General features: G+C 35.2%; 1 protein-coding gene across 2 annotated transcripts in view; it reads left to right on the top strand.

The window, feature by feature from the left end:
• The first annotated feature begins 8,168 nt into the window (after positions 1-8,168).
• Jmjd1c (jumonji domain containing 1C) overlaps positions 8,169-22,404 on the top strand; it is a 238,628-nt gene continuing 224,392 nt past the window's right edge. Inside the window, exons 1-2 of one of the 2 annotated variants that reach the window (XM_077798229.1) lie at positions 8,228-8,246; positions 8,297-8,639. In XM_077798229.1, the coding sequence (XP_077654355.1) occupies positions 8,472-8,639 (168 nt within the window). In that variant the 5' untranslated portion in view covers positions 8,228-8,246; positions 8,297-8,471. Of the gene's footprint in view, positions 8,640-22,404 lie in introns of both variants that reach the window. The other variant, XM_077798230.1, reaches the window with a different exon arrangement.

Here is a 22,404-nt window from a genome sequence, read left to right as displayed (position 1 = left end):
TTATTTGTATACTTATATTTCAGAGAGGGTCTTTCTCTATTCTTTTGTTAGTTTTCTAGTGGTAGAGTGTGGTTTTTATTATTGGAAGATGGTTAGATTTGTTGTGGTGGGATGGGCCATTCTCTTTTGTCCTAGACCAATGTGTGCAGGCTGTTTAACTCCAGACTCTCTCAGTAAAACTGCTTCTCCTCCAGAAGTAGGAAACTTGTATTGTTTTGTATCCAGAATGCTTTCTGATCCTTTCCTTGGGAACAGATACTATATTTAATTTTGAAGAATTTATTAAGTGTTCTCACACCCAATATCAAAACTAATGATTTTATATCCATCTTTGACAAGTATATGAACTTTTCCAGATAGAAAAGTTTATTTTAACTTTATTTTTATCAAGTTGGGTATTTCTTACCAAGTAGTGACATCATTTGTAATGGGGAAAATGAAAAAAAAATGAGGCCATTTCAGTACCCTCTAGGAAGTATGTCTTTAGGTTTAAAAAAAAAACCTGCATAAAACAAAAGTGTACAATAGAGAGTATTTGCATTTGCATAAGGTATTCAGGCTTCATAATGTATTCCTGAATGGAACTGAACCTTTGAGGTCGAAATAATGAGTATTCATGTTACAAGTAATAATGATATAATAATATATAATAATATAATAAGGGAAGGGTAAATAGCAATGTTTGTTAGAACTACAAATGCTTTGCAAATTTTTGCAATTTATTTTTACATATTTTACACTGGTATAACTATCATCCATATCAAGATCCAGGATGTTTCTGGCACACTCATACCACTTCATAGTCTTTGCCAATATGTTAGATTTGCTGTACTTCTTTCATTTAATCACTCATTACATTTTTCTTATATTTTTTTCATTTAACCATTTGGGAATAGGATGACTACATTATTTCTTATTTCTGATCCTATCTGTCTTCTTTTTGTGGTTTGCTCCATTAAAATTTTTGTTTTCATTTTTATTCTATCCCTGTTTTCTGAAACATTTCCCTCAGGATTCAAATGTTTACATCTTTTCCATCCTAAAACTCTCTGCTTGAGTAGACTCAAGCACTCTTTCCTGTTCTCCAGTGCTGTTGAAGAGAGGCTCTGGGCAGTTGACTGTCCAAAGCACCATACTTTTTCTTATTTCTATGTTTTTTAGCCTTTTCATTGAGGATGATTTCCACTGAGTGGAATTATGAAATGATTTGTTTAAGGCTATCATCAGTAAAGATGGTCAGATTGCTTCCTAGAAGTGTATTACCAAAGTCATATTAGTATCACAACAGAATGTATACTTGTTTCACTACATCTTTGCTAATTTTTGTTTTTCTTTTTTCATCTTTGTTAATGCATAGAAGGCATTATGTTTTGTAATTCTTTTATAATTAAGAAGGGATACATTAACAGATTCAGATTTTTAATTATAAAAATTGGAATTATAAAATTACTTGAAGAAAATACCAAGGAATATCTACATTGAGTATTTTCTAGGCATGATTTAAAATATCAACAAAGAGGTATTTGACAGTATGAAATTTTAAAAAGTTGTGATCATAAAAGAAAACAATTGAAAGTGATGGAAAGAAGCATTAATGTACATTTAGATATAAGCAAATGAAATGGTTAAGATAATTTTTGTAGTTAGGTTGGTTGGAAGAAAAGGCATTTGGAGAAGCTATTAAAGACAAATAAGAATGTAAAAGTATACAAACTTAAAGGTTTCAAATAAAAAGATTTATGTGTAATTCAGAGTATCAGAAAAGTTCTTCCATTTCAAGTTAGTTCTGATATCTGATGTATTATTTGTAAATGTTTTATGACCAAACTTGGAAAGCAGAGGAAAGTAGCAGTTCTACAATGATGTTTAAAAACAATTGTTTTAATCAGAAAGTCCTTCTATCTATATTATTACTCCTACATATTAATGATATGTCTATCTTCTGTGAGATCTTCTTTTTTGTGTGGTACTGGGGATTGAACCCAAGGGCACTCTACCACTGCTCTACATCCCTAGCCCTTTTTATATTTTGTGTGGAGACAGGGTCTCACTAAATTGCCCAGGCTGGCCTCCAACTTTTGATCTTCTTTCCTCAGCCTCACAAGTTTATAGGATTACAGGCACATGACATTGAACCTGGCTTATTTTTCATGTTTTGAGTTATTGCCATATGACATGAGAGTGTACGTTGCTTCTTGTTGAGTTACCTGGAAGTCGTAGAAGCAAACTTATAAGAACTTAAAATATTATGTCAGCTCGTACATATTATAAAAGACTCCTAGAGAACCAAAGTAGTTTGCTGAAATTATTCAGTAGTTAGTGTACAAGTTATCTAGGTTTCCTTGACTCCTACTCTTTCATTAGATCATGTTATGTGACTGTTAATTTCTATTGTGCTGTATGTGGGACATCTACCCAAGTGGTTGCATGTTTTATTAAAAATTATGATGGTTAGCCTTCTGTTTCTCCTCTGTTTATTTTTAGGTAATATCAGAATGTGCTCTGGAGTAACAGGCTGTTTGGGGTGATAAGACATGAATTTTAAGTTTGTAGTTAATTTTTTTTTTTTTGGTCTGATCTTCATTATGTGTCACATGTGATTTTTCAAGAGAAACCTCTGGTTTCCAGACACGGAAATTCTGTGAATGTAGGGGTTTGTAATTGGAGCACTATTTTATAATACTCTCTAATTGAATAAATAAATTATCTGTAATGGTGAAGCACATGTGGAGCCAAAGACTTTGCTTTCCTTTATATGGAGTAATTTGTTTTTATTATATATTTATGTTTTGTGGCAGGTTATAAATCTCATTATATGTAATCATGTGGATTTTTTTAGAATGTGACAAAGAAAGGAATGACCAAAGATTCTCTATATTTTACTGCCCTGTCTTGTTTCTTTGAAACCAGATGCCATTAATTTGAGAAACATACCTCAGAGCTGTGTGTTCTTGATCATAAAGTTCCTTCATAATGTAAAATCAAAGTTAATCTGTGAAGAACATCAATGGAGTATAGTTAGCATGCTGAGATTTTGGAGTCACTATTACTTTTTAGTTTATATTTTACTTTGGTTTCTCTCATTTATAGCTTTAATACAGTTCAGAAACTATATTAAATGAAATTTTACTTAATGAAATTTCATGATTACAAACAGGACTACTCTCAGGCATTTTAGCTCTGCTGCTACTAACATGGCTATAGTAAAAGGTGGTGGGACCAATAGAAACATGACCCTTGAGAAAACTAACTTGTTTGCAAAGTGCAAACTTGAATCTAGAATATTTGATGGTAATTTTTAGTTGGAGCATTTCTTTTTTTAAAAAAAGTATTTATTCTAATTTGTTATATATGGTGGTAGAATGCAAAGTTGGAGCATTTCTGAGAGGGGCATTGAACAGAGAAAAAGTGCTGTAGGACACCCTGGAAAGACCCTCTGTGTGTGCTAAATGAAAATTTTTATTTCTTTGTTTCTTGTAGTTTCTCACTCATCAGATTAGGAATTTTCAAATGCTGCGTGCATTCTTGCTAAATTTCTAATGTTTTATCATTAAGAGTCAAATTTAAGTCTTCCCTTTAATAGTCAAGAGAAGTGGTAGATTCCTTTGCATCCAGAATTTAAAGTGGAAACGGGGTAGCAGATATAGACAATGTACTATTAGTCTGATAGATTGCTTATTTTTTCTTTCTTTCTTCTTTCTCTCCTTCCCTTCTTTCACATGGTATCAAGAACATATGAAGTTACTTTTGTGTGTTGGCTCTATCAAGGACATCATTTGAGACTGTTCTCTTTAGAAACCTAAAAATAGACTGGTGTTTTGGTTATGCTCATGGGATCATTTTTGGGTTTGTATTAAATTGGTAGTTTGGTAACAAAATGAATGTTTTTCTTGTGAATTGTAACTCTCTATATCTGTTCTTTAGAAATTTCTGTGGGAACAACTTTGCTTTTCTGCCAAAGCACAAGCATTTAAAAGCTTAACATTGTACCTCCATAATGAAATGAGATAATGTATGACATTATTATGAAGACAGTGAATAACCCTGTAGGAAGAATAGGAACCTCTTATTTATGTTTCTTGATTTAGAGATTCTAAGTTCCTCTTTAAGAAAAATCTATATTTTGCTATATTCATTCGTTAATTTTTTTTCAATAACATTTATTATTTTCTCTTAGTTTAGTAGATGCTAGGAGTGTAGTTATAAACATGATAAAGTTGCACTGTCCTTGTCCTTATGGAGCTTATATTCTATCAAATATAAAACAACAGTTATACAATAGATGTAAATACAGTTGTAGTAAATACTAAGACAATTAGGGTCTGTTTTAAAAATTTGTAGTTGGGCATTTTGACTTAGTCTGGGATTTAGGAATGATTTCCTTGAAGAAGTCACATTTGAATTACCTTATCATTATAATAAATGTGATTGAGCAATTCATTTTATATAAATGCTTATAGAAATACCTATGTGCAAATTATTTAATGTTTAATAATAAGAATGGTAACATTTATGTTCCACTTTATTCTTGATATTCCATTTGTATAGTTTGGGTAAACTTTTGATTTTCTTTATATATTAATATTGACTTTCATAGTTCCTAGATGAACCTTGCTATGTAGTCTCATACTTTATAAACTCAATCTAGTTTTTACATTTGATAGCTAATAAAAGCCTCCAAGTATAAGACATTTGAAAAGTATTTGTGAAATGCATCAAATTTGTCTTGTATGCCATTCTGTCATTGACACTTCCTTAAGTAAGCAAACCAAAGCATTTCTAATATGTCTTTCCAGATAGACTGTGAGCTTCTCAAGGATAAAGGCCCTATCTCCAGAACCTTGCAGATGTGAGACACATAGTAAGTGAGTGCTAAATAAATATTGAGCAAATCAATTATGAATAATCTGTGCTTATAAGGAGGAAGCAACTTGGTGACTAACCTTCGTGTTCTTTTAAGCATCTTTTTTAGATAGTTAAGGGCAGTGGGGAACATTTACTATCACAAGGCTTAGTATTGAAAACCAGTTCCTTAATGTGTGTACTCTTAGGCAAGTTACTAAAACTTCTCTAAAGCTAATTTTCCTCATCCTTAAAGTAAGATGAGATGACATGTGGATAAAGTACTTTGCATGGTTTCTGACATTTAGTAAGTGTTCCATAAATGGTGGCTAGTACAATTACAAGAAACATGCGTTTTAACTTTTTATCTATGGTTTTCTCTCAAGTTTAAAGCACACTCGTTTAGTGGCAAAAAATACTAGAATATGTGAAACTTGATAAGAGACTTGACCCATTCCATGATTATGCCAACCCAGAAAGTAGGAACCTTATAACTAGTAGGCTGTTTGTTTAATGAAACTGAATTTCATGAACAGTCATTGATAATTAAGTAGATAATCATGGCTCTTATCATTGAAATACCATTGAAATAAATTTACTTATTTTAGAAGTTGGTTTTTTAAAATGAAATAGTTTTTATGAATACATTTTTATAGATTTAAAGATAAGGAGTAATCTCCCAATATATCTTTTATATGGATTAAGATATTTGATGTATGAGGTTTGCTTTACTTGAATGCATGTATATGTATAGACATATTTAATGGACATTTCCAGGTGAGGATGGAAAGACTATTTCTAATTTTTTTTAGCTCCTATAAGTAAACTTATACTAAATAAATACTGTCACTCTTCTTTTACTCTTTACATTAATATTGGCATTTTCTGAGTATCATTATTAAAGTAAAAAATATAAGAAAACCCATTAATTAAAGAAACACTTATCCAAAGGTTTCAAATTTGACTTTAAATTTTCTTTTAATTCCAAATACAAAGTTATGGTTTGCTGGCAAAAATAAAGTAATGTAAATAGCCCCTGAAACAAAACAGCCAAAAAAATGCTAGCAAACAAAAAACCTTTAAGATCTTCTACTCTACCTTTGAAACCTATGTATTTAGACTTTCTCCAAAAGCAAAATATCTACAAAGTAGTATAAACCCTAAGAATTGGCTGTAGTCAGGGGTTTCACAGAACAGAATTTGGAATAAATTTTTAAGAATATAAGATTTTTAATTTTTGCCATTATTATTTTGCAGTACTTAGCATTGAACCCAGACTTGTGCATGGTAGGCAAGCATTCTGCTGCTGAGCTATGTACCCCCAACCCCAGTATGTAAGATGTTTGATTAAAAATATTATAGGAATATATGGCTTCTGAAAAACTCTGCCCAAGAAATATTTTGATCGATTTGTAGGGTTTACATGCTTCTTATAGGACTTAAAATGGAAGGAATTCCACATATATTGGGGGTTTCTAGGGGCCCATTTAGAGGAGTTTGCTTGTAAAATTAAAGAAGTTTTATGTAAAGTACCCCAACAACCTGTACTGTAAAAATATAATTTAGTGAATGGGCCTTTCATAATAACAGCATTAAATTTTTTTTCAAATGACTTCAATTTTTTTTTTTCCCCCATTTACTTCTAGGATATCACTGGGAATTAGGAATCAGGCAATTTTCTTTCTAATAACTGCAACAAGCCCAGGGTTACAAAGCAAATAATTGATTTTTTGGTATCTGCATGTGGGTCTCTTTATTTTATTTTTCCATATGCTGGGTTATTTTCACTGGGTTATTTAACTGTCTCATTAATTTGAGCTGAAATTAATCTAAGTTAAAATTTTAGAGATCTTAGTCTATAATTGTTAAGATAATTTCCTCAGTATTGCAGTGTACACTGAAAGTGGACTTCGAAGTAAAATTGCCCAGGTAAACATAAATATTTCTCTTAACTTGTCAGTTTGCATTTCTGGACTGTTTCCTTTGTTTATGTATTGCAGTTCTGCGTTTGAATTTGAGATTAGCAAAATTAGACAGTGATGTTTAAAATCTATCCTCCCTGTTCTTTTGGTTTTTAACCTATTAGCGGTGGCCATGTTTTTCTGCTTCAAACAGTTCAGCTTGGGTGTTCCAGAGAAAGCCAATAAAAGCCTTATTCTGTTTGTTTAAAACATTTCAGATTATTAACTCCTTTTAAAAGTAACTTGAAAAAATTTTTGGAATAGAGGTTTCAGAAAATCTCTTTAAGAAACTAAATTTTAGAATTACATTTTTATTGACTATTTTTTTTTTGAAGTTGATTTTAATCACTAATGCCCCTGGAAAACCACAACTAGAATTTTAAAACATACCTTGAAACACTGAAGTATTCCTGAAATCTTAACTCCTCACTGGCCATCTGTGAGGGTGGTTTGATCTGTGAGAACTCAAGAAGTTCAAGTTGTAGGGGTGTGTGTGTGTGTGTGTGTGTGTGTGTGTGTGTGTGTGTGTGTTATAAAGTCCTGTTGTGATTGGACGGGAAATAAACATAATTTATTTTCTTGAACTGTGATTGGCTAAAGTCCTTTTCTTTCCATGATATTTTCTAGTAACTGAATCTAGAGCCTCTCCTTGTTTTTATCACCTGACCACTGTGTTTAAACTATGTACTAGTACTAAAAGTACTCAAATTGGCGCAGAGTGTTTGACCAAAGCCCGCAGTGGAGAGTTTGGCGTTCTGGTAACAAAGCAGTGGCGAGGTGTCTGGTCTGAACAGCTTCAACATGTAATTAGTATCACCGTAATTGGGGAAGAATGAAAGGATGACAGGCTTTTCTTCATCTTAATTTAAAGTCGTAGGCCCTTTTTCTGCAGTGTCTGAGTTCTTTGGGCTTAGTTTTTTACAGTAGGAAATGGTGCTTTGCTGCTGGGACTGCAGGACTGTCAATTTAGGCTAACCCCAAGGACAGGCGCCAGTGTTCTGAAAAACATCCCTCTGGAGATGAGGCATACACCCTTGAGTTTATTTTATGATCCAGAGTGGAACCAGCACATTTCACTTTCTCCTCAGACTCACCTCTGAGGGGATAACGAATAGAAAGGTGGACCACAAACGCTCTTAATAGTGTTGCTGAGGGAGAGTACTCTCTGCTCCCGCGCCCCTCTTGCTTCCTGTGTCCGAGAGCAGCCGCCGCAGCTGCGGGCACTACTTTCTGTCTGCGGTGGTTCCGCCGACCCTTTCCGCGGCTTCCTCCCCCCGCCCGCACAGGCGGAAGGAGACGCGCGGCGCACTCACCACCTCGCCAGTGGAGGGGAGGCGGAGTAGTACTGGCCGCGGCGCTGTGGCAGCGGCGGCCGGGGCTGCCTCCGGGCCTCCGACGGTGGTGTGGAGATTTGTCAGTTTTTTTGTGGAGCTGTCGCCCGAGGTCGCGAGCCTGGGAATCTAGAGGAGTGTTGGGAACTGAGAGGGACCGAGGTCGCCGTGTCCTTCTGGGAAGAACGTCTGGGTCATCCCTGAGTCCTAGCTTTCTCGTTCGCGGGACCGTCGCCGTCTCTCGGTCCGCTTTCCTCAGCATGGGCGGCCGGTAGGAGCGAGTTTCGCTGGTTCCCTCTCTGTGGAGGAGGCAGCAGCCGCTCCGGCAGCTCCGGCTATGGCGGTGGAGTCGCGGCCAGAGCTGGTAGGGAAGCGGTTCTTGTGTGTGGCGATCGGCGAGGAGGTGCGTCCGGAGCGCGGGGAGAGCGGACGCTGGCGGCGGAGCTGGAGAGCGGGGGTCATTCGAGCCGTGTCCCACAGGGACAGCCGCAATCCGGACCTGGCGGTAAGAGAGCTAGCACCCCCATTCCCCGGCGTGCGCGCGGGCCCCTCGCAGCTTCACCTTGTTGGTACCTCCGGCACCTTGCTCAGCCTGGCCAACTGGCGGTCACGCCCCTCTTTCCAGCCCTCGGCGGGTTTACCCACATCCCCAGCCCAGTCTCCACCTCCAGCGAGTGGTTTTCTCGGCAGAGGCGTTATCAGAGCGGGACTCCCTGGCGTCCCGGGTCAGCTGCGAGCCCGTCCTGCTTCCTATCAGGGATAGGTGGTCCATAGCTTCCCCCTGCGGCGCCGGGACGGCCGCGCGGACCTCAAGGAAAGGCGGGGCTGCGAGCTGGACGCCGCGCGCTGCGGGCAGGTGGGGGTGGGGGTGGGGGCGGGCCGCTTGCGGTGGGAGGCGGGAGGCGGCGTGCGTCGCTGCCCTCTGTCTGGATGCAGAAATCCTATGGTGCCGGGCTAGAAACTTATTCGGTAAGGTTGCAGAAGGGGCGGGGAAAAGTGGAAAGATATCTCTGGTTTTCCAGTCCTGGGATTCGCGTGCGCGTGTGTGCCTGTTAGGGGTAAAGCCCATGGCAGTGGCGGTGTTCTGATTTGTCCCTTACTTAGATGCTTGGCTTCCCAACAGGAAACGAAGAAGATGAGGATATTTTGCTATGGAGGGTAGTAGGAATTAATCTTTCCTTCCTTTTGAACTTTTTTTTTTTTTTTTTGGTTGGGAGCCGATAGTGATTTAGAGTCAAGATGTTTTCTGCGTCGTTTTATGTGACTTTAAATGAGAAATATTGTAAATTGTTAAAGGTTCTACAAAACCTTAGTGTATTTATTTATTTTACTCCTCCTATACCGGATACTTTTTCTTTGAGTAGTATAGATTTATATGCATAATTTGAGACGGAATGTGCTCTGTTGTGGTAACTGCATTCTCACTAGGGGAAAGTAAGGGGCTGAGTATAGACAGTACAATAACTGATTTCCCAAGGTTGTTTTAGGAATACATAATCCGTGAAATTTATTTCTAGTGCCTTGGGGCATTTACTTTTTCACTGAAAATTTCAAATGTAGGTATTTTTCCCCCTCAATGTGTGTATCTAGGCTTTTAGTTCCCAATCCATTGTAATATTTGTACACTCAACCAGTTTTAATATTTTTGTTGTAATTTCTGAGTTTTTGTAAAATCCTGTTGTTTTTTTTTTAATCACTGTAGTCAATGATATAGTTTCATGTGACATGTATTAAGGTTGACATACTGCAAAATAGGTTTGTTTGGCTATAGGTATTTCAAAAATGAAATAAGAATAGAGGTAATTTTTGAGATTTTTCTTGTTCAATTGGAGAAAAACTATCTTCCTAGTTTTTTTTATTTTAATGATTCCATAAGTTGTGATAGTTTAATTCAATAATTATTTGTGTAAAAGGAATGTACTGAATTCATTTCTCTTTCAACTTTGATATGAAAATTGACTTGGCTTTTGTGTGGAATCTGTTTGAATAACATTTTTAATTATCACAGAACAAACATGGAGTGAGATTTGTTTTCTACTGTATTGTGTGTAATGTGAAAATCAGGAAAGTTTTAAAATAATATATAGTTTTGGTGACAGTCAAGTTATGAAACTTGAATATATTAAAAGACTTAGTTGGAAATTTATATTAGATAGAGGTGGTTACATATATCATTTTTGTAAATAACAAGGTTTTGAGTATTTAAAATTAAAGTTATCTAGGAATGATAGGGCCTGACTGGAAAGAACAGGAAGGAGTTTCATGAGGTGATAGAATTGTTTTGTATCCTGATTATTGGTTACACCCATGTGTATGTATTTGTCAAAATTCACAGAATTGTACACTTAATATTTCTGAATTTAATTTCACTATGTAAATTTTAAAAAAATGCATGTTGACCCATAACTTTAAATCTTTGACAGGATTTCCTTCAACAATCTTTACTTGAAAAATGAATATTAGTAACTATAAAATCATTTTTTAAATTCTAGAACCTATAATTTTAGATTTACTTGCAGTCTTTTTTACTTGCATATTTCTTACTTGAAACAGTCTAGCACCAACATAATATAATCTCCCTTTTAGACTTGTTTCAGCATAGTAAATTTTAAAAAGCTTGATCAATTAAAAATGCTGACAAGTAGGCTGTTTTATGGTTTTGTAAAGTTATAAATATATGTATTCAAAGCTCTGTAAATAATTGTAGCTGTACATATGTGTGGCACATGAAAAGCACATGATTTGAGAGAATAACTTATCAAAACTGGAAGTAATTTTCAGTGTTTCAAAGTTAATTCTACTTTTGGTTTTATGTGTGAGAAATTGCCGTATATATTATTTTCCTGTCATTTCACACAATCTTGGTGCTGAAAAATATACAAATTTATTATTTTACAGTTCTGGGCTCACAAATCTAACATAGTTCTCTCACTGAAATAAAATTAAGGTGTGACAAGACTATGTTCATTGGAGACTTTGGCAGGTATTCATTTCTTTTTCTTTTCCAGTTTTTGTTTTGTATTTTTAAATTTTTAATGTTTTTGGTACCAGGGATTGAAACCAGGGGTGCTAATCCACTGAACCACATCCCCAACCCTTTTTATTTTGAGACGGGGTCTTGCTAAGTTGCTTACAGTTTTGCTAAGTTGCTGAGACTGGTTTTGAAAGTGTAATTCTCCTGCCTCAGCCTCCCAACCCATTGGGATTACAGGCCTAACTCACCACAACCAGCCTCCTTTTCTAGTTTTTAGAAGCTACCCAAATTCCTTGCCGTATCATCCCCTTCTTGCATCTTAAACCAGTCAGGTTATATCTCTCTGACCATATTTCCTTAGTGATCTGTCTCTTGTTTCCTCAAGTGCCTTTGGGCCTACTTAGATACCATCTGAAACTTAATTCTCCTTTAATTTGGTCTGAACCCTTTGGGATAGTTTTTACTAGATTATGTTTGGACAATTTCAAATACTTTGTTGGTGACTTTGTAAAATGGCTTGACAACTCTGTGTTGTCTTTTTTGGAACTATTATCAACCAAGAAAAGATCTCATATGTATCCTCCTTTACTGCAGAGACCCAATCATAGATGTTGAAATAGATATAATGTATCAGGAGCCTTTGATTTCTTTTTTTAGCATCATTACTCAGGAAGGTCTTGTCTTGGCATACATTGTTGCACATTAGCCCTGCCCTACCCTTTAAGGAACTTTTCTAGAACAGTTACAGTATCACAGAAGGAAACTGACAGTTGAGAAGCCCTGTTGTGTAATATTAATCCTTTCTTCCCTTCTTTCCTCCCTCCCCCCTCCCTCCCCCTCTCCCTCCTCCTCTCCACCTTCCTCCTCTCCACCCTCCCCCTCTCCTCCCCTCTCCCACTCCCCTCCCCTGTCTCCCCCTTCCCCTTTTCTTCCCCCTCTCCTCCCTCCCTCCCTCCCTCCCTATCTCCCCCCTCCCCAGGAAATTTACCACTTTTTATTTTGAGACAAGGTCTTGTCCAGACTGGCCTCAAATTTGTGATCCTCTTCCCTCAGCCTCCTGAGTGACTGGGATTACTGGCATGTGCCAGTTAATATTAATCCTTGAATAACAATATCATGCTATAGCTATTCTCCATTTCCATATCCTGATATCAGTCACATATTTGTTTACTAATTTGTTATATATCAGTTTACCACCCATATGTCTATATTTCCTTGATGTTAAAGGTGGTTAGAGATCCCTCTTTTAAAACTATCCCTGTCTAAAGAGTATTTAAGAAATATGTGAGGGTTTTTCAACATCCAAAAATCATACTGTTTTGCAAAGATGGAACTCATAAATTTCCTTTTATTTTGGAGAATTTTCTTGTACTCACTTGAAGAGAAATAACTAACCTGGGAATGCAGATTTTAAATTGTTCTGAACTGTGTAACTGCAGGTAAAGATTATTTTGCAAAATTTATGTGTCTTAAATATAAGTGAAACTTCCATGTTTAGGAAATTCAAAATGGTTTATGAGTAAGCGCTTTTCCATTTTATTTCTGCCCAGCTTTCTTACTGAGTTTGTATCATTTGGTTTTCTTATGTTTTGTTTGGATAATTCTTTCTAATTAGAATTATCTGTTACTTAGATCGTGGGCATACAAAACAGATAATGCTAATTTCTGGTGTATTCACAAAATGTTTAATATATGAATGGATGATTTTTATTTCATTGGTCAATATGACTATAATTGAAATTGGTTCAGCAAAGACCTTTGTGTCTGATTTGAATACATAGATCAGTTTTTCACCTTCTCTTGAATTTGTGGTCATTGTTGGGTCCTGAGGGTTTATGTTTAGTAAGTGAGAAATTGCCCTTAACTCCTCATAGGAAAGTAGAAATTTTAGGAAAGAGGCATCATTAATATTCCACAGATTACCTACAATTGCAAACTTTACTTTTTTAAAATTATTTTTTAGTTGTAGTTGGACACAATACCTTTATTTTATTCATTGATTTTTATGTGGTGCTGAGGATCAAACCCAGGGCCTTGCACTTGCTAGGTAAGAGCTCTACTGCTGAGCTATAACCCCAGGCCGCGCCCCCTTCCATCTTTACTTTTTGTCATGTACCGTAAACATGCATTTATACTGTATCATTGTTAGCCAGATAAATAACTGTGATTCAATTTTCATTATCTGCAATTCTGAAATCCAAATAACTGTAGTAATTCAGGTTATTTATTTTTTAATGATTCACCTGAGAACAAAACTTAATTTGACTGAACTAATTTTTTAGTAGATCCTAAAATGAATTAACCACATTATGTACAACCACAAGAATGGGATCCTAATTAAAATAAGTTATACTCCATGTATGTATAATGTATTAGAATATACTCTACTATCACATATATCTAAAAAGAACACATGAAAACAAAATAAAATAGAGATAAAATGAATTAAATAATTTTCTTTATAGGATAAATGTTTATGTGCTTAAGTTTAGAGTTTCTCTGTAAACTGGAAGGGGTGTTATATAAAAAGACAAATTACATTGCCATAATATTTGCTATACTTAACTTTATAAAATTTAATACATTTCTAACTAGAATGTCTGGTTGGAAGTATTTCAGGTGAATTGTTTGAGTATTAACATTTATGATTTTAATGGTTGAGTTTTAGTGGCAATAAATATTCTTATTTTGTTTTGAGTTTTGACAGTGACAAATGTCTATTTAGTGTTCAGATAAACAGGTTTCTTTTCATATGTGGATTTTGGCAAACTTGTTTGACATATAATTCTCTGACAAGTTTTTAAAGATTATATAATTCACTCTTTATTTTAATTATCTGGGAGTGATGGTGTCTTCATGTAATCCTAGAGACTTGGGAAATAGAGGCATGAGGATCACCAATTCAAGGCCAGTCTCAGCAACTTAGGAAGATCTTCAGTAATTTAGTGAGACTCTGTCTCAAATAAAAAGGACTGGTGATATTGCTCTGTGGGGAAGCGCCCCTTGGTTCAATTCTCAGTATCAACGGGGGGTGGGGGGGGGGTGGGGTGGGGGGGGTTGGTGCTTACTAAATTTTGAATGTTGGAACATTTTCATGTTACATTATATTTTATGAAATTATTCTAATAAACCCATTGATGAAAATGTTATTTTTGTTTTATAGTATAGAACTTATTAATTAGAGAATACATAGTTAATTAGTAGATTAAAAAAAGTTTTTAATCCATTTAGTGTTTTGCTGGACATAGTGCTAAAATTCTAAGGTTTTACAACATGGTCAGTCTATGCCAGTTTCCTAGACTTAACCAGTTGAAACTAAATCACACGACAATTTATTGAATTTGAACAGTATTTAATACAATGAAATATTCCATTTATGGGCAAGTAGATTCCTTTTGGATTACATATTTTCAAATAGATTGCAAATTTCAGGTACAGTACAATACCTATTAGTTCAAAACAGCTCAACAAAATAGATCTGGATAGAGCTTCTTTTGAAATTACTTTGAATAATTAATTCAAATTAATTAATTCAATTAATTCAAAATTAATTCAAAGTAATTTTGAAATTACTTTGAGTTGTGTTCAAGTATATATAAACATGTAACTAAGCACTTAAAAACCTTAGCTTTCATAGAAACATTTCTTAAGTCCTTGCAGTGTTTTAGTTTTATAGATTGAGCCTAAGTTTTTCTCATTGTCTAATCAGTGAAGGAATTGGTCTAGATTCACTGGTTTTGCTATTTAATTTGGAATTTTTGTTAATAGTTTTTACTTAGAATATCATAGAAAAAAGTGTTAAGCAAATCAGTTTCAGATCTGTCCCCAAAGCTCTTAATTCTCAGATAGTTAATAGGCTTCCAATATGGTATGCCTCTTGTGTACTATTCCAAGGACCACAATTCTCTTCTGTGATTTCTGTTTAGTGTGTTTACTTTGGAAGACCAGAATTTGGATTTTGGGGGGTGGGGGAGAATGGGGTTTCTCACTGTGTTGCTCAGTCTGGTCTTGAACTTGTGGGTTCAGGTGATCCCCTTGCCTCAGCTTCCCAAGTAGCTGGGACTATAGGCTAGTGCCATTGTGCCAGGCTTCAATTTTTTTTTTTTTAATTAGAGAATTTGAGGTAGAATAAATAAATAAATATCCGAGGGCTACAATATTAGGCCTTGAAATGATTCAATATATATATTTCTTCAGGCACTGGGAACTTTTGGTCAGCTATATTAATATTTTTGGTGAAAATACTATGTAAATGTTTAAAATGCAGTAGAGTTCTATTTCTGTTTTAGCATATATATTTGGAAAGAAAAGAAAATGCACTAATGACAGTTTCAAGGGGAATCTTTCTTTGATCTTTTATTTCATTAGTATATTATTGAAGCTTTTACAATTTGTGATTCCTAAATTGACAGTGCAGTTGGGTAAAATCAAATAAACTTTAATTAGTAATACATGTCGTCTAGGATGAAAGCATGGACTTTGGGTAAAATTGATAATGTGCAATCTTTAATTTCTCTGTTAGTTTCCTTATCTGTAAAATGGAACTATTAGATAGATAACATGAGTTATATAGTAAAGGAACTAATAGTAGATACACTAATTCTTCAGTTTGTTTTCTTAATTTCTCTGTATGTATGTGAGAGGTGTTTTCTGTGTTAATTAATAGATTCATTAGCTGTATGGTTATATATTTCCTTAACTTCTGAAAAATAAGAAAACCATAAATAAATGTCATGGCAGGAATTTGAATACACATTTCTAATTCCATATCTATTGTTGTGTGATACTCTTGTCATATTACTTCCTTAAATGACAATTCACAAATTTTTAAAGTAAAAACAAAAAAGTCCCTTTAATTACTATGATACATATTCTTTCCTAACCTTTCCACCTTCTTGATTTCTATAACACAGTGGTTCAACTTCTCTTGCTTTTATTTTTCCTTCCTTTCTTGATTGTAGTTCCTTCCATCTTAATTTTGCATTAGAGGTTCAGTCTCATGACTGCTTTTTTCAGCATTTTTGAAAAAGGTAAAGATAATGGTTGAAACTGAAGAAAGAGTGATGCATAAAACTGCAGATTTCTAATTAAGTTAGAAGTAAGTTCTCCAAGGAGAGTAATCTGCAGTTTTAATCATTGGCCTTTCTTCAGTTGAACCATTAACTTTTTTTCTTACATGAAGGTCCTGCATCTGGATCTGATACAATCTGTAGAAAATGTAATTTATTACCTTCATGTGAAACTTGCTGTCCTTTGGGAATTTATTTGAAATGTCACTTGGGCTTGAAAATTTGTATCCTTTTGCATATCCACATTTTTTTTTTTTTACCTTAAATGTAGGCATTTACTCAGTGCTGCAAATTTATTTCCCCAAGTTGGAATTTTTTCCTCCAAGTTGGAAACTCCCAATTTAAAATACTACTAAGTTTCAACAATTTATGCTACTACTAGGTTCTCCAGCATGTATTTATTGGTTATTTGAGTTCGCTGCCTTCTCCAGTCTTTTCTATTTAGTGTGAACAGATTTCATCCTGAATTTGTCTTTAGCAAAGTTGTTCCCCTATTCTTTAATAGTTTTTCCTTTGTTTATTTGATGAAGTCCAAATGTTGTTCTGTGTTTTAGACTTCTCAATCTTGTTCCAATCCTCCTTTCAAAATGTAAAAACTGTTGGACCCTATTTGGTGAAAATCTTTCCTTGCAATTTATTAAATCTTGTGACTTATAAAAATCACAAAACCGATTTCATATTTCCTTTGAAATTTCTTTTACTGATGAACTTTCTAATGTTAAAGATACTCTTTGGTTAAAAATGATATTTGTATTGAAGGAATTCAGAATGGGAAGAAAGATAATAAAATAATGTATCAATTATTAGTTATTCCACCTATTTTCGGGAAAGATAAAAGTCCAGTTTAACAGCATTTGTCACAATATTCATAATATGAAAATACTTTTTGTATATCTGTTGACAGTACAGTAATTCAACAAGTATTGAATTTAAATATGAATAACTTAAAATACATATAAAAATATTTGAATACCTGTTGTGTGTCAGGGATTGTTCTAGGCTACTGTTTTGTAAGTACGAAATTAAATGTAAGATATGGTCATGTGCTATATTGTCTCATCAGATTAATTTGTGTTGTCTTTATTTCAGCAAGTTTTGTAGTGTACAAGTCTTGTCACCTTTGTTTAAGTTTATTTTGTAGTATTCTTTTTGTTATTGCAATGCAATTGCTTTCTTAATTTTTTTCAGGTTTTTTACTATTGCTGTATAGAAAGAGCTGATTTTTGTGCATTTTCAGTTTTGCTGAATATATTGAACAACTTATTTTTGTGTTTGTGTGTGTGTGTGAATGTAATTTTTAGGGATTTAAATGTCTTGTCTAATTTTCCTATTAGAATTTACAGTGCTGTGTTGAGTAGAATGGCAAAGCAGGCATCCTTGCGTTGCTTTTTATCTTAGAGATGAAGCTTTTTAGCGTTTCACCATGGAGTATGATATTACCTAAGGATTTTTATGACCTTTATTATGTTGTATTTCCCTTCTGTTTCTGGTTAATAGAGTGTTTCTGTCATGAAATAGTGTTATATTTTGCCAGTTGGTTTTTCCAGGATTATTTTTCCCCTCTTTATTCTGTGTTAATGTGGTTATTATTATTACATTGATTGATTTTTGCATGTTGAACCATCCTTGCATTATAGGAAAAGTCCTACTTGGTTTATTTTTTTAAAATATTACATTTTATCTTGAGACAGGGTCTTGCTAAGTTGCTCAGGGCCTTGTAAAGTTGCTGAGGCTGGCTTTGAATCACAATCATTCTGCCTCAGCCTCTGGAGCCTGTGGGATTATAGGTGTGCCCCACCACACCCAGTGGTTTATAATATTTTTAATTGCATTTAATGAAAAAAAAATCTCTTTTACCCCCTCTTCTCCCAACAGATATTTTAGTGTCATTTTGCTTGGTATTGTATATGATTTTGTAGATTAATTTAGGAAGTATGAACATCTTTACATCATTGAGCCCTAACTTTAAACAAGATAGTCTGTCTCTCTAGTATCAAGATTTTGCTTTGTTTTTGGTTCTATTGTAATAAAACGATAAAATATTTTTTTCCTCATCCATCTTCCTTGTTTATTTTCTTATTGGAATTAGATGGGTAGTCTACACACAATAATTTTTAAAAATTAGAAATATTGATCAGGGGCCAGGGTTGTGGCTTGATGTGAGGCACTGGGTTCAATCCCAGGCACCACATAAAAAATAGACACAATACCTTTATTTTATTTGGTTTTATTTACAAAAAAAAATTTTAAAAAAATATTGATTGTTGAGAGCCACAGCCAAAGGGGCCCAGCAAACTTCCAGCTGCCAGCAAACTTCCAGCTGCCGGCTGATGATTGGCTCACAGTGGCCCAGCAACATCTAGCTGATTGGCTCCTCTGCAGTCATGTTTATTGGGCTGTTTCCCTGCCCTTCAGACTGCCAGCTGATGATTGGCTCACAGTGGCCCCAGCAACATCTAGCTGATTGGCTCCTCTGCGGTCATGTTCATTGGGCTGTTTCCCTGCCCTTCAGACTACGGAACTGCTCATTGGGGGACTTCTTTGGCTCCGCCCACGCGACCTAGCCAATCGCCCTCAAGAGCAGGAGGATTGTGGGAGGTGGTGGTTGGTGTGTGAGTGAGGCGTGTGGAAGCCGGTGGTGGCAGTTGGGCTCTGAGGGTTTTTCCTGAGGAGCTGTTTGTTTGGCGTTTGTAGTTTTAAAAATAAAGTTTGTTTCTTTTGACAAGTGGTTCCTGAATTGTGCCCAGCCAGACTGTGGCATTTGGTGGCCCGTACAAAAAAAAAATTTTAAAAAAACATTGATCATTTGGGCATGGTGGCACATGCCTGTAATCCCAGCAGCTCAGGAGGCTGAGGCAAGAGGATTGTGAGTTTAAAGCCAGCTTCAGCAATGGCAGGTGCTTAACAGCTCAATGAAACTGTCTCTAAATAAAACACAAAACAGGGCTGGTGATATGGCTCAGTGGCCGAGTGCCCCTGAGTTCAATCCCTGGTACTCCCCTCCCAGTAAATTAAAAATGTTGATGTCACAGAACCATGGAAAATAAGATTAGATACCTTCAAGTTATAAACTGTTACTTCTGGGATTTTTTTATCCTTTTAAATAATGTGAAATATTATAATTCACGTTAAATGTAGAGTACCCTTCAGGTTAAAGGAAAAATGTATAGGTTCAGTGGAATTTGTTTGTTTAATTGTTCAGGGGGTAATGAGGTCTAGAATATGTTGAACTGGATTCCTGGAAAAAAATAAACAGGGATCTAAATGCATTATTCTTTTACAGCTTTGGGGAGGAGGGACGAGTAAACCTTTTAATATTAGTCTTTTCTTCCACTGTTGCACAGTTTTCCAGACCTGTAGGTTGCTTTTTACTTATAGTGATACAGAGGCAGTTTCTGCAAAATTTTCTAGAAATAATGTGGGATTATGGAGAAAAATTGAGAATGTCTTCTTTTTAAGAATCTTTGGAAAAGACTTTTATTTTAAAAGACTTTTATTTATTATGTTTTTCTCTCTTTATAAAATGCTTATAAATATTTTTTTCCATGAAGTTATACTTACAGATAACCTGCAACAAATAAAGTAATAACAGGAAAACTGTGTTGCAAAGATCAAAATTTCCAGGTGATTCCAGGAAAGTTGTAATTCCTTCTTTATAAGGAAAAATGCCTCATATCTTTGACCTCCTTTATCCATAAAAGTGTTTGATGTTATACAGACTGTCTTCAGTTATTGACTCTTTATTATTTTTTGAAACTACTCTAGCCAAGCCTTTGCCCTCATTACTCCAAGAAAATGCTGTGATCAGGTTGAAAATAACCTGCTCCCTAAATCAAATGTAATTTCTCAGTCCTTATCTTGCTGGACTCACTGGTAGCATTTTAATTTATTAGCCATTTAGTACGGCTAATATAACCTTTTCTTCCTTTAAATATTTTGAACACTTTGTATCTGAAACATTATGCTCACCCTCTTTTGCCTGTCCTTTGAAATCTTTGCTGGTTTTCCTCATTTCTATACTTTTGTCTTGCAGTGTTGGGGATACAACTCAGGACCTTGCAGATCATAAGCAAGCACTCTACAAACCCGGTCTACATTTCTACAAACTTTTAAGGGCTCATTCTTGTACCTCTTTTTTGTCTTCTCTCATCCTTGGTCAACATGTCTAGTCCTGTAACCTTGAATACTATCTGTTTGCTAGGGACTTCCATATTATATTCTAGTTTGGTTCTCCCACTTGAATTACACACTTGTTGAAACAACCTATGCGTTGTCTCCTTTTGGATATCTGATAGGCATTTCAAACTTAATGTGTTCACAACTTAGCTCCTACATTGGCTCAATAATTATTTGCTTAATTAAAATATAAAAAAGTCCTAGAATTTTCTGAAATTTATCTTTAATTCTCTGAGTTACATTACTTTTATAACGAAAAAACTAATAAAGTCAATAAGAGAACTTTGTAATATGCATGTATGAAATCTGAAAACTCTAGTCAATTATTGTTATGTGTTGAGTCAGTAAATGTTTGAAAGCATAAATATCAGGTATTGATTAAGTAGTGTCAACATTGTAGATGAGTCCAAAATTTGTAAGAAGTAACCTCATTCTTCTAGTGGAGAGAGAATTAATGTATCCAGCTGATGATTTATACTACCATACATAATTATAATAAGAAACATCTCTGATATGTTTCTGGTTCCTTGCATAGGGCTCCCAATTGAAATTTTCTCAGTGACAAGGATTGTAGGATAGTCTTTTTTTCTGAGAGGACCTTAATAGCCTTCTAAGTAGCTTTGGGATGAGGATGACCAAACCTTGATTAAAAGCTTGGGACTTTCATCCCTACCATTAACATCTGAAGAGTAAAGAAGGATCTGGAGATAATCACCAGTGGCCACATCATTCATACATAACAGAGTCTCCATAAAAACTTCTACATGATGGAGTTTGGAGAGCTTTTAGTTGGCAAAATCTCAATGTGCTGAGGAGGTAGCATGCTCATTGGAGGACATAGAACTTCCCTACCCTCTACTTTGCCCTGTGTATTTTAATAGGCTCATAATAGTAACTTAAATGCTTTCCTGAGTTGTTACAGGAAATTAAGAAACCTGAGGAAGGCGGGAATGTTTTATCTAAAAGGATGTTCTAAGATTTCAGTGAAATTATGTAAAGCAGTTACTATAATGTCTTTTCATAATCCTTTACTATACCTTGTTGTATATACTTTTTGGAGGGCTTCAGTAGATAGTACAGTAATAATGGCCTTAAGGCCTAGTCTTCAAGGAAAGTATTGTGAATTAAAAGGTCTGGCAGTAATCTGGTGTTAGTGTTACTTGAAACATTGGAATTCTGAGAGGTTGACTGACCGTAGAAACTGTGTAAAGGCTGGATTCAGTGTTATTTGATGATCCTCACAGAATTCATTTTAACTCTAATAAGTATAAAGGTTTGCAGAAAAAGAATGTAAGTAGAATCATGTGAGGTATTGTAAGAGTAGATGTGAATACTTGGAAGATTATTTGGAATTGTCTACAGTGCTTTCTTTTTCTTCTTTTTTGGTATTGGGGATTGAACTCTGGGGCCCTTTACCACTGAGCTACATCCCCAGTTCTTTTTCCATTGAGATGGGGTCTCAGTTGCAGAGAATGACCTTAACGTGAAATTCTCCTGCTTAAGCTTCCCAGGTCTCTGAATTATAGACCCACATGCTAGTGTATCCAGCTGCTAGTGGGGATTGAACCCAGAGGCTCTTTACCACTGAGCCACATCAGCAGTCCTTACTTTTTGTTTTGAGACAGGGTCTCACTGAGTTGCTTAGGGCCTTCCTAAGTTGTTGTGGCTGTTTGACCTCAAATTTGTGATCCTTCTTCCTTAGCTTCCCAAGTAGTTAAGGTTACAGGTATGTATCACTGTGCTTGTTTGTTTATTTATTTATTTATTGTTGTTTTGTGCCCCCTCCCCTTTTTGGTAGTGCTGGGAATCAAATCCAGGGTCTCAAACATACTAGGCAAGCACTGTACCACAGAGCTACACACCTAACCCTGCTATACTTTCTTAGTGGCTTTTAATTGGCAATAGATAATATTTGATCTCCATCAGTACTTCTAATCCATTGTCTGTAAGGTCCCGATGTTTCTCATTATTTTAACACTGCAGATTAGGTTGCTTTTATTTCTTAATGTTACTTAAGGTGAAATCATTGCCTTTGATCTTCTTGCTGCTTA

The sequence above is a fragment of the Urocitellus parryii genome, chromosome 5 (genome assembly GCF_045843805.1).
Source record: "Urocitellus parryii isolate mUroPar1 chromosome 5, mUroPar1.hap1, whole genome shotgun sequence".
NCBI lineage: Eukaryota > Metazoa > Chordata > Mammalia > Rodentia > Sciuridae > Urocitellus > Urocitellus parryii.
Note: the sequence above shows the minus strand (reverse complement) of the source record. Positions and strands in the feature narration are given on the sequence as shown.